Source organism: Phoxinus phoxinus (assembly GCF_949152265.1).
Source record: "Phoxinus phoxinus genome assembly, chromosome: 3".
Taxonomy (NCBI): Eukaryota; Metazoa; Chordata; class Actinopteri; order Cypriniformes; family Leuciscidae; genus Phoxinus; species Phoxinus phoxinus.
Genome location: NC_136878.1, coordinates 4,523,362 through 4,535,439, shown reverse-complemented (window position 1 = coordinate 4,535,439; position 12,078 = coordinate 4,523,362). Strand labels below are relative to the sequence as shown.

The 12,078-nt window shown below is 37.9% G+C and overlaps 1 protein-coding gene across 4 annotated transcripts in view; it reads left to right on the top strand.

Annotated features, from left to right (window-relative positions):
• pbx3a (pre-B-cell leukemia homeobox 3a) overlaps positions 1–12,078 on the top strand; it is a 66,717-nt gene that overhangs the window by 37,994 nt on the left and 16,645 nt on the right. For 2 of the 4 annotated variants that reach the window (XM_079608143.1, XM_079608145.1), the window contains exon 3: positions 11,156–11,397. In XM_079608143.1, the coding sequence (XP_079464269.1) occupies positions 11,156–11,397 (242 nt within the window). Of the gene's footprint in view, positions 1–11,155; positions 11,413–12,078 lie in introns of all 4 variants that reach the window. The other 2 variants (XM_079608144.1, XM_079608142.1) reach the window with 1 other exon arrangement.

Below are 12,078 nucleotides of genomic sequence, written 5' to 3'. Positions count from 1 at the left end.
TTCAACAACAATACTAGGCCATCTTGGTTAATGTTTCAGAAAAGTTAAAATGAGAAGTTACAGTGTTTCCTTTAGGATTTTTTTAGCAGTGGGGAAAGGTCTGTCCAAACAACAAACACCCCTGATGCTGAGTGTAGCCTATGCTTGCTAAATGGTACCCCTGGAGCCTGTTCCTTAAGTCTGTTTTCACCTATACAATAATTTAAAAAAATTAGTGATGTGAGGGATTATTGATTGTCAAACAATCTTTTGGGTGCCCGTAGCCCGCTCGCAGTCTGAAGCGCGTGTCTGCGCTATTCTCTGACATACCCGCTCGCGGTGTGTAGCGCGTGTCCTCGCTATTCTCCGACTCCGACATGCCCGCTCGCGGTGTGTTTTTACGCTTGTCCGCGCTATTCTCCGACATGCCCGCTCGCGGTGTTCTTTATCAATCAACCAAAGCCGGTCACGGGGGCGCCGCCCTCGCCATCTTTCCATTCACTTCACTTTTGCTATTTAACCAGAGCGAATGAGACGAGTGCGTCACGTGTGGTGTTTGTCAACGCGCCTTTGGAGAGAAGTGAAAGTGACCGCTCGGCTAGTATCGATACTTCGGGAAATTAGTATTGGTACCGTTCAGATATTTCAGTATCGATATTTATCGAAATATCGATATTTTTGACAACACTAGTACCAACCTTGTGAACACAAATGTGTTTCCTGGCAGAGCCTGTTGAGCTTGTCGACTTCTTGCACTCAGTGTGCCGCAGGATTTGTTAATATAGTTGGTGTTTGGCAGCAGCAATTAAAGCTTTAATCTGAGCTATATTCATCCAAATTAACCAATATGACTGAAAGACTAATTAGAATACAAATTCTAATTAGCAAATTATGAAGCTTAAACCCACACAAATATGTTTTAGTAACAAAGTGTGAATAAATTAAGAAAAGGCACCCATACCGCTTTCTAGAAAACCGCATTAAATGCCTGAAACTACCCAGCGGGCGTCTATTTTCTGACATAAGAAGGTTTAACATGCAAAAAAAAGTCATTTTATTTCTGTAGCCGTTGGTATAAGCCAACTTATTTTCGATCCCAGTGCTAATTAAGAGCAGGCTGTGGCTTTGAGAAGATTTTCTGAGCGCGAACTAGGGCGTCGTGGGAGAGAGAATGGCGTCTATTAGAGTCTTTATGCATCAAATATGCATTTCAGCAATTGGTTTTGCTCTGTGAAGAAATCCAAAACCACCCACAGCTCCTTCCAGCTGTACAGTAACTCGGGTTTTAAAACTGTCATTGCTCAGCGATGAAACCGGCTTTGAGCGTTTCGCTGAGCAGATTAAATTAGACTTGTAAATGTGGGCTTGTGAAGATTTGAGAGCTCTGGATTATATTTATTTTGGAGCAAGACCTCACTCGTGAAGGCTTACACTAGAGGACAGGAGTTAGTTCTCTTATGATTTATTTCGAGGGTCTGTTAAAGGAATAATTCACCTAAAAATGAGAAGTCATTTATTCACCCCAAACCTCACATGACGTACTTTCTTCTGTGGGACACAAAAGGAGATGTTTAGCAGGACGTCCTGACTCGTGGCTTATTCTACATATACAACGAAAGTGAATAAGAACAATGTCAATGTCCAAAAATGACAAAAAACTCATGCACTATATTCCAAGCCTTCACTCTAAAAACTCCTGGGTTATTTCTCTAACCCATTTTCTGGGTTATTTGTGTTGGGTTAAAATTATGGGTTATTTTTTCAGAGAGTACCCATTTTCTGGGTTATAGGGCTTATATTTTTGGGTTAACTCCTGGGTTAAAAAGGGACCAACTCATTTATTTAAACCCAGATTTTGGGGGTGTTCTTTTGACCCAGAAGTTGGGTTATATTAACTACAATGTTGGGTTTTTTAACCCAAAATTTGGGTCAGGTATTTAACCCAGTAGTTGGGTCAAAAAGAATAACCCAATTTTCTGGGTTGAAATAACCCAGAAATTAGTTGGTCCCTTTTAACCCAGGAGTTGGGTCAAAAATAACCCATTATGGGTTATTTTTGACCCAGGAGTTTTTAGTGTGTTCTAAAGTCATACTTTGTATGGAGACTTTGTATTTTTATAAATTCGCTGAAACTGAAAGTCAGGAAAAGCCATATTTGAAGTGAGTTTTTAGATCACTTAAAGTGCCCCGTTATGCTATTTTAAATGTCCATAATTTAGTTTTGGAGTCTCCTACAATAGTTTTCCATGCATCCAAGATCAATTTTAATTTTCTCATCATAATCATCATATACATTGCAGCATCAGCTCTTTTCTCGCAGTGTCTGAAACGGTTCGTTCGAAGATTCAGTCTCTCCTCTCTAAACCCCTCCTTTCTGAGAGCCTCTGCTCTGATTGGTCAGATGGTCCAGTCTTTTGTGATTGGTCTACCGCTCACAGCGCATGTTGGAAACCAAATGCTCATTATATCACTTTATGCACAGTGATACGAACAGTGACTATTCGCGGGCAGCCAATAGCAGGCATTATGCAAATTAGTTAGAAAACCTACCAGGCAGGAAGTACGACTGGAAATACTGACGACTCGTCTCAGGAAGTTCAGAATCGGTTCTTTCTTTTGGGAGACAATAACTTAATCTATCTGCATTTTGATCTTTGACCTTTTTACATTCACAAACAAGTATATAACAAAGGCAATATCCAAAAAGCATAACAGGGGTAAGGTACAGTACCTTCCTTGCACAAACCTATAGAATGAATATAGCTCACATGCCATAAGGGTTTCTTTTATGGTGTTTTTGGTGGTCGTTTTTGTTGCTCACCCACAGTGGAATAATAACATGGGCTTGGAGAGACATGAAAGAGAGAAAATTTATGATTTTATCATTTTATTGGTGAACTACATCTTTTATGCATCCTATATGTGCATCACCAATTTAGCTGTTTTATAATTTAAATATTTAAAATGAAACAAAACAAAACACTGACCATAAAAAGTACACAATAAATGCATTGTACATGTCTGAAGAACTGTTGTGTTACTTTTAAATGAAAATGCAAACAAAAAAAAAGATAGTTCGAAGTTGTAAACAAAGATTATTGGAGTACATTTGACAAGAAAATGCTATTTTAGTCCTTCAACTTCAAAATTTAATTTTTAATTTTGTTACTTGCCATTTCATTGTAATTATTTGTGAAATGTACTAGCAATTTCTGAGTGAAATTGTTTCAAAGTAAATCCTACATCGTTTTTTTAAGAATTTTTTTCTATTGTTTTTGGTAATTAAAATACAGCTGAAATAAGATAAAATATTAGATGAAGATTTAAATTACACAAAACTTAAACAGAAATGATAAATGTGGCCTTGGAAATGAAATTAAATGAGTTTAAGTTGAAGGTTGAAATGAAAGGTTTATGGAACTATAAAAAAACTAATAAAAATGACAAAAGCTCACGCATATCAAAGTTTTAAACAAAATTTAAAATGAACCTACAATATAAGCACAAAAGCTAATTAATTAAAATATTAATAAATACTATAATATCTAATAAAATAATAAACTGACGTGAGCTGATTGAACAACAGCTCAGAGAAATACCTTGTATCCCCCCATGCACCACAACTTCAAATCCCAGACGCTGATGTATTCCTGACATGCCCAGGCAACTTCCTCGAGTGATTAAAGATGATTATCGGAAGTCTTTGTTTGACTAATCCGGATTAATGGCATGGTAGGATTAATGCACTTGTGCTTGAACTAACGTGACCTGTCTGTGCTTCCAGCAGTCGGTGGGATCCTGGAAGAGGACAGAAACATTGCAAAGGTTGAGTGAGGGAATGGAGGTCATGGATTTATTCGGGAAGATCTCTCCCAGGGTAGCCGAGTGTTTGACCAGACCAGACCTAAGCAGATAAAAACACTCTACAGGCCCAAACCTGCCATTCATCTTCTCGTATACAGCATTTTAATACGTCATTCAAGTAAAAGCTTTTTTATAAAAAAATGTACAGTCCAGAATAAAGGCTCGATGTCTACACGTCTACAACTTCATAAAACAGCCACAACAAACTGCTGACGTTCTTAGTCTAAGGGATAATCTACAGTCAGACAGTTTTTTTTACAAAATAAACCAATATGTTGATCTGAACCCTGACGTAAAACATGCGCTGGTATACACTTATTAATTTGTGGACATAAAATATTGATTTGCACAAATGTACAGTATTTATTAATATAGTGCTTCCTTTTGCAGCCAATTCATCGATTTGTCTTGGGAAGGACAGTTCTGTCAGGAACACTATCGTCGAATACGATTGACCATTGCTGTGCGTTCACACCGCCGCCGGCGAGAGCGCACCGACGCCGTGAGATTCGGGGACGCTCTGACGTAGATGTTAAAATGCGTGATTTTTTTAAAACTTTATTTAAAGGAGCCGCAAAGCAAATAAGAACTGAACATAAAATAGTATCCTATTTTGTGCAGACTGGCCACACATAAGTTAACCTAATGAAATCTTTTAAATGTGAAAGTAACAACTATTTCAGACACCTTGTTCCATGCGTCATTCTTTTTATTAATGTCCCTGTATGTAAACAGGGACAAGTCGTACAATAACGGGAAACCCGCAACAGAAATAATTAACTTTTCCTCCATTTTGCTTAGGAACTAATGTGGTCGGAACCAAAGTTTACAGGATTGTGTTCTCTGGAATCCTCTCAGGCGGAGGACTTCTACATTCTGATTGGTTGCCGCCGAACCGCGTCATAGCTTATTACCAGAGAATGTCTAATAAGGGGAGAAGGTTCACTCTCGCTACACTTCCGGCTTCTGACTGGTTGCAGTTCCACTCTGGCTCCATATGAGGGCGCTCACAGGACGAGTGCAGAATGAATGGTGGTCTATGGAGCTATACCCCTCAAAATCCACTTTTCTCAAAATAGAATTTTTCGTCTAGTAATTTGAATGTTGTATTCGAAAGGAGATGCAAAGAAATTACACATTGCTGGGTGTTAGATTTTTTAGAGTCACTTATTTGCTTTAAAAAGTCTTTCAAAATGTCAATGACGTCATACACGTCGTATGACCAGAGATACTGCTTTACGGCTTTGCGGCTTTTCGCGCTCTGCACTTTCTTTTCTCTCGAGGCATCGCCAGCACAGCTGACACAGGTAAACACACGTGCTAGAAGAGTTTCTGCTAGAATACATGCTGGTCCCGCTTCGGATGCCATGATGCCATCAAGCGGTATCTCTGGTCGTAACCAGTCCTTCACTGACCAATCAGCGTTCATTAGCAGAATGCTAGCGTGTTATGGGCAACAACAATTCAACCTGTAGGAAATCGAAAGGACATAAGTACTCGTTCATTCAATTTTCGACCTATAACCCATGTTGAACTTGCCAAACCTACAATCAAATCTGAGATTTCTCAACGGCAATCGGGTGAAAGGGACAAATTTAGCCGTGTAGCCCCATAGACTCCCATTCATTTTGCACTAGGGTGATCGCCCCCAGTGGAACTCTGGTGGAACTACAACCAAAAATTCGGTACAATAGGACTTAATAGGGAGTGGGCAGGCTCTCTGTAGACGGGCTCTGTTATTACCATAAAGTTGACTTGATTTCAACTCTTCTCGCCACTCTCGTCGCTCAAGACGCGCCACGCTCGCCGCCGGCTCTCTTTGAAAATGAATGGCTTCCGGCCACTTTGACGCTCTCGCCGCCGGCGGTGTGAATGCACAGTTAGCATGCAGTTTGGATTGGCGGTATGGTTCTGTTCTGGGCAAGAACTCCCTGCGCATCCATGCAGCCTAGCATGGGTAAGAGCAGCAATAACCCTTCTTGGGGTAAACAGAACAGAACCAACATGAATGTATTGCAGATATCATTAATTCAAGATTTTAAAGTACAATGTAATTCGAGAATTTATTCTGATTCAAGGGGAATCAGAGCGCCAAATCCTGACTGGCGGGAGGTGGAGCTGGGGAGGGAGGAGGGTAATACGCTGCTGATAGCTGCTGATAATACTGAAGGAGCTTATATATGTGTACAGTGATAGGCGTCGCATTCCTATAGGAACACGTGGATGAGCTGAGAGTCACTGATGCGAGCTTGACTAGCGTGACCTGCCAGAACTGACGCTACGCTTGATATTCAAGTCCTTCACAGTGGTCAGAGGGATTTTGAGCCGTTCCTCTTCCAGAACAGTGTCCAGGTCACTATCTGATGCTGGTGGAGAAAAAGGTTTTCTGACTCGCTCCTTCAAAACACCCCAAACTGGCTCAAAAATATTTCAATCTGGTGACCGTGTTATGTGCTATGACCCAAGTGCTATGACCCTTCACAGTTCAATCTAACGCAAATTATTTGTATTTTAAAAAAAAGTTAGAATAGAGAAGAAAGTGTTAGTATTACTGGATCAAGTTCTGCCGTATCTTTTTCGGCAGCACTTAATCCATACTAACACTTTCTTCTCTATTCTAACTTTTAAAAAAAATACAAATAATTTGCGTTAGATTGTACTGTGAAGGGTCATAGCACTTACATAAGGTTGTCCTACTGCTAGTTTAATTTGCTTTTTTTGTTTCTCATTTGTAAGTCGCTTTGGATAAAAGCGTCTGCTAAATGAATGAATGTAATGTAAATGAGCGTGCAGGCCATGAGAGATGTTCAACTTCACTTTCATGTTCATCAGACCCTTCTGTCAGGTGGGAAAATGCCTTGAGATTCACATTTGACAAGTCAAATGACCCTAAAATAAAGACACCAGACTAAAGTAAACTTTGAAAATACACATGCATCATTTCATACTATACATTTCTCACAAAATGCACAAAACTCCACCATGTTTCATCGCAAACGAATATACCAGCAGCCACAGATGTGTCGGTGTGGAGAGCTTCGTGTGAGGTGTCAGGTGGAGGAGTTAAATTGCCGTTTCCCTGAGAGCGGACGCTTCAGCACACAGCTGTTTACTCACGATCAGTCTGTCACCAGCATCTCGTTGCTCTGGCAAACACACCACCAGCAGAACGACCTCCAGCTTTTCTAACTGTAAACATTTGGTAAGCCAGTATTTAAAGCAGGGTTGTGCCTTTAACATTGAACTAAGAATGCCTTTAAATTCCCCCCCCCCCGAATATAAATCAAATTTGACAGGATGTAGAATAGTAATTTGAATATATATATAATTCAAAATAAAACTACATTTTTAGATTTAAAAAGCTGAAATCAAATAAAATGCAAGTATTAGATAAATTAAAAAAAGTTAAAACTTGAAAAACGAAAATGAGAAAAGTTGCCTTGGCAACAAACTGAAATAAAAATTAGGCCACTAAAGTAATACAATTACTAAAAGTAAAACTGAAATAAAATGAATTTAAAGAATTAGAAATAAAGAAATGTGTATAGCATATATATATATATTAGGGCTGTTAAACGATTAATCGCATCCAAAATAAAAGTTTGTGTTTTCATAATAAATGCGTGTGTACTGTGTATAATTATTTTGTATATATAAGTACACACAAGTTCATGTATATATTTAAGAAAATTTTTTTATTTATATAGCTATAAAATATTTATAATTTATAATATAAATTATATATAAATCTATATACATGCAAATATTTCTTAAATATATACAAGCATGTGTGTGTATTTATATAAAATAATTATACACAGTAAACACACATTTATTATGTAAACACAAACTTTTATTTTGTATGCGATTAATTGTTTAACAGCCCTAATATATATATATATATATATGAACTGTGCTGTGATGGTCGAGTTCAGTTCGGTTCGTTTTTAAGGGATCTAAGTATATTTATGTACTGTATACACACACATGCTTTTTTTTATGATCCCTGTTATTTTGTTAAAATTATTAACATTTTGCAGATTCTGTAAACTTTTGACCATGACGTTGTGTGTGTGTGTGTGTGTGTGTGTGTGTACAGTATACCATGATACTGCCACAGTAATCTGTTATGGACATATTCGTTATGGACTTCAGACATCACTATAGTTATGAATACATTTGTCTGTATATATGCACCTCTCTGTCGATCCTGTTTTCTTTCAGTCAGCGTTAACTAATTCGACGTCTGCTTAAACCGAGAGATGCGATGTGCTCTGTGCTGCATTAGCATTTCTTTGCCTGAGGTCTGAATAGGGGATGTGGCTAGTGCTACCTTTACCATTTTGTTGCCATTAAAAATGAAAGCGACACCAAGGAAAAGAACAAAAGATGAAATTGAAATAAGATTAAGAGCAGAGCAAATGTTGATAATGTGTGGAGGAAACATGCAGTCCTGCAGGACGCTTCTGATTCATGCTTTCTCTCATATTCAGTCCTTCCATCTTCTGTTTGTTTGCCTTTGTCTGCTGTGCTTTAAATGTCATCTTGCATTGACCTCATGAATACTGTGTGTGTGTGTGTGTGTGTGTGTGTGTGTGTGTGTGTGTGTGTGTGTGTGTGTGTGTGTGTGTGTGTGTCCGGAGGGCAGTGTGTGTGTGTGTGTGTGTGGATGCTGTATCTTATTCTAGTCATTCTTAGCAGCTGTGGCGTGTTTACAATCTTGTCCTCAGGTTTTTGAAAGAGCATCTTCAAAATCCCCTAAAACTGAAGAACAATGGCGTTGCACTGAATGTTTCTCAGAAGAGAGATTCATTTCACATGCCCACTTATGCTTCTTCAAGTATCAGCTTTCTCTGAAAAAAGCTTTTGAGAAAAAAAGGCACAAATGAGTCAATAGTTAACATCCAGAAATAGTATAGAGCAATATTTGTCAGTCATACATAAATTAAACTGATAATATTTTCACATTTTCAAAATGCATTCAAATTTCATAAAAAGTATGAACATATATGGCTAGCTGTGGAACAATCAATATTCAATTAGTTAAATATATAAACCTGGTTAGTTATTTTTAATTTTAAACTAATGTATGACTGACAAATATGCATCACATTCATTTTATTACCGGTAGTTTGTTTATGGTAAGACTTTTCAATCTAAATGGATGGAAATTGTATTTGCAAATTCAAAACATACATTTTAAATTTAGGCCAAAATATATTTTTTAAGTGTATCTTTTCCAGTAGAAAGCTCTTTTAGAGATCAGAGTGGTAAGGAAATCAAACACTAAGTATTGAACTTCAGTATTAAAATTCATGACATGAAAATGATTTGTTTAGATATATTTAATATCATTTCTTCGAGTATATCAGGCTGCTGTCACTTTATGACCTGATATGGATTCCATGATATCCGTATGCATTTTCTTCAAATATAAATGACTTTGTTTACATGAATACTCGGCATTTTGACATTATTTTGTGTGTATTTGACTGTTTAAGCGCAATAAGCTGTGAAAAAACCCTCAATTTAGTACTCAGAGGCTTATGTGCTTTTGGTGTTTGAGCACAAAATCTGCGGGAATGAGTAAAATGACAATCCAATGCCGAAATTCAAGCCCTGTAACAGCAACAATATTCATGCGGAGCAAATGAAACGAGTGAGTGGAGACGGGTTTGTGTGTCACTCGCTGTCAGAGAGAGAGAGAGAGAGAGAGAGAGAGAGAGAGAGAGAGAGAGAGAGAGAGAGAGAGCAGCTGGTATCATATTCTAGTAGCGATTCAGATATTTCATTATCGATATGTATTGAAATATCTATATTTTTGACAACACTACATTGCTCTTAGTTTATTATTTTATATGCCGTTTTAAAAGATTACAATTGAAAAATGTATATATTATACATAAAATTCAACCCACTAAAGTAGTGGGACTGACTGGATCACACGTCACTGCTGAAATATACACACGTTTGACAGGTTGGCGGATGTTAATGTCAAGCCCTGTATATATATATTCTAACTCATCACAGTTTAGAAAGCAGAATGACAAAATCCTTAAAAAAACACATTTATATATATATCAGCAGAGCATTTCTTTCTCCCACGCTCACGCGAGCGTCCACTCCATTGCCTGCACACTCAAAATCAAACGTGAGGTGCCAGAAAAGTCTTCGGTGTGGAATTAAAGGAGCCGATGGAGTTGATCGCTGGAGCACATCTGAACGGCTCACAGCGCTTCTCCTCCACCCACCTCAGTGAAGACCTGCCACTGTCAATCACTCTCTGGCACGCGCTGACGTGACCTCTGATAAACAGCGTGTCGTAGCGGAGTAATCCTGCGCTGAGGACGTGCGGGGGGGGGGGGGGGGGGGGGGGGCAGTGCTGTGCTGGGCCTGTCTTACTCATCGTGGAGTGATGAGGAGAGAACGGCCTGTCTGAAACTGCTGTGGGTGCTCCAGGTGTTCAAGACATCGTCTTTGCGTCAATTGCGTGTCTGAATGGTTGTTTTTTCTACGGTTAAAGTTACATCGCTCAGCTCATCTCTGTATTTTTGTGATTGAACAGTTAGAAATAAGATTTCAGCATCTATCTATCTATCTATCTATCTATCTATCTATCTATCTATCTATCTATCTATCTATCTGTCTGTCTGTCATCTGTCTATCTATCTGTCTGTCTGTCATCTATCTATCATCTTTCTATCTATCTATCTATCTATCTATCTGTCTATCTATCTGTCTGTCATCTTTCTATCTGTCATCTTTCTATCTATCTGTCATCTATCTATCTATCTATCTATCTATCTATCTATCTATCTATCTATCTATCTGTCATCTATCTATCATCTTTCTATCTATCTGTCTGTCATCTATCTATCTGTCATCTTTCTATCTATCTATCTATCTGTCATCTATCTATCTATCTTTCATCTATCTATCTATCTCTATCTATCTATCTATCTATCTATCTATCTATCTATCTATCTATCTATCTATCTATCTATCTATCTGTCTATCATCTATCTGTCTATCATCTATCTATTTATCATCTATCTGTCTGCTCATCTATCTGTCTGTCTATCATCTATCTGTCTGTCTATATCTATCTATCTATCTATCCATCCATCCATCCATCCATCTATCTACTCATCTCTACCGTGACCACTTAATCATCATCATCATTTAAAAAAATGATTTGCTTTCACTCTCCTTTAATCCCTCGCTAGTACCCTATGCTACTCTAAGCAATGTCTGCAACATATGAAGATCTGCTTCCTGCATATTAATGTTTAAAGTGTGTGTTTGGCGGCAGGTCTCAGTATCCGTGGCAGTCCTGATGAAGACCCTCCTGACCCTCAGCTCATGCGTCTGGACAACATGCTTCTGGCAGAGGGCGTGTCTGGGCCAGAGAAAGGGGGCGGGGCATCAGCGGTTGCTGCGGCAACAGCAGCGGCGGGAGTCGGAGCCGACAACTCCATCGAGCACTCGGACTACAGAGCAAAACTCACTCAGATCAGACAGATCTACCACACCGAGCTGGAGAAATACGAGCAGGTCTGCAACATCACGGTAGAACACCAGTGCACACAGAAACACGAGCATCACACATCTAGCGCTGCTTGTTGGAAAACTAGTTACTGGAAAAATGATAAACTACCATTCGGGAACAACATAGTTACTTATCTCATTCAATAAACACATTCACACGATCATACACATGAGCAGTGTTATTTTATACTGGTATAGTTTGAATGCATTTTTTGTTAGCTTTTATTTTTTACATTTTCAGTTTATATTTAATTTTAGTTCAATTTATAGTTATTTTTTTTAAAAATATATTAATTTAATTTAGTTAAGTTTTTGATGTATTTTAATTTATATTATTAGTTTTATGGTAACTCTTTATAATAAGGTCTCAATAGTTGACATTAGTTAATGCATTCGTTAACATGAACTGACTATGAGAAATATACAGTCCACTAACTAATGTTAACAGATACAACTTTTGATTTGAATAATGTATTAGTAAGTGTTGAGACAAAAAAAAAAAAAAAAAAAAAGTAAGTGTTGAGATTGACATTAACAAAGATTATTAATAGATGCTGTAGAAGTATGGCTCATTATAGTTCATGTTAAGTAATATAGTTAACTAATGTTAACAAATGAAACCGTATTGTAAAGTGCTACCAGTTTGGTTTATTTTTTGGTTATGAGTAATTTGATTGGTTCACTGGC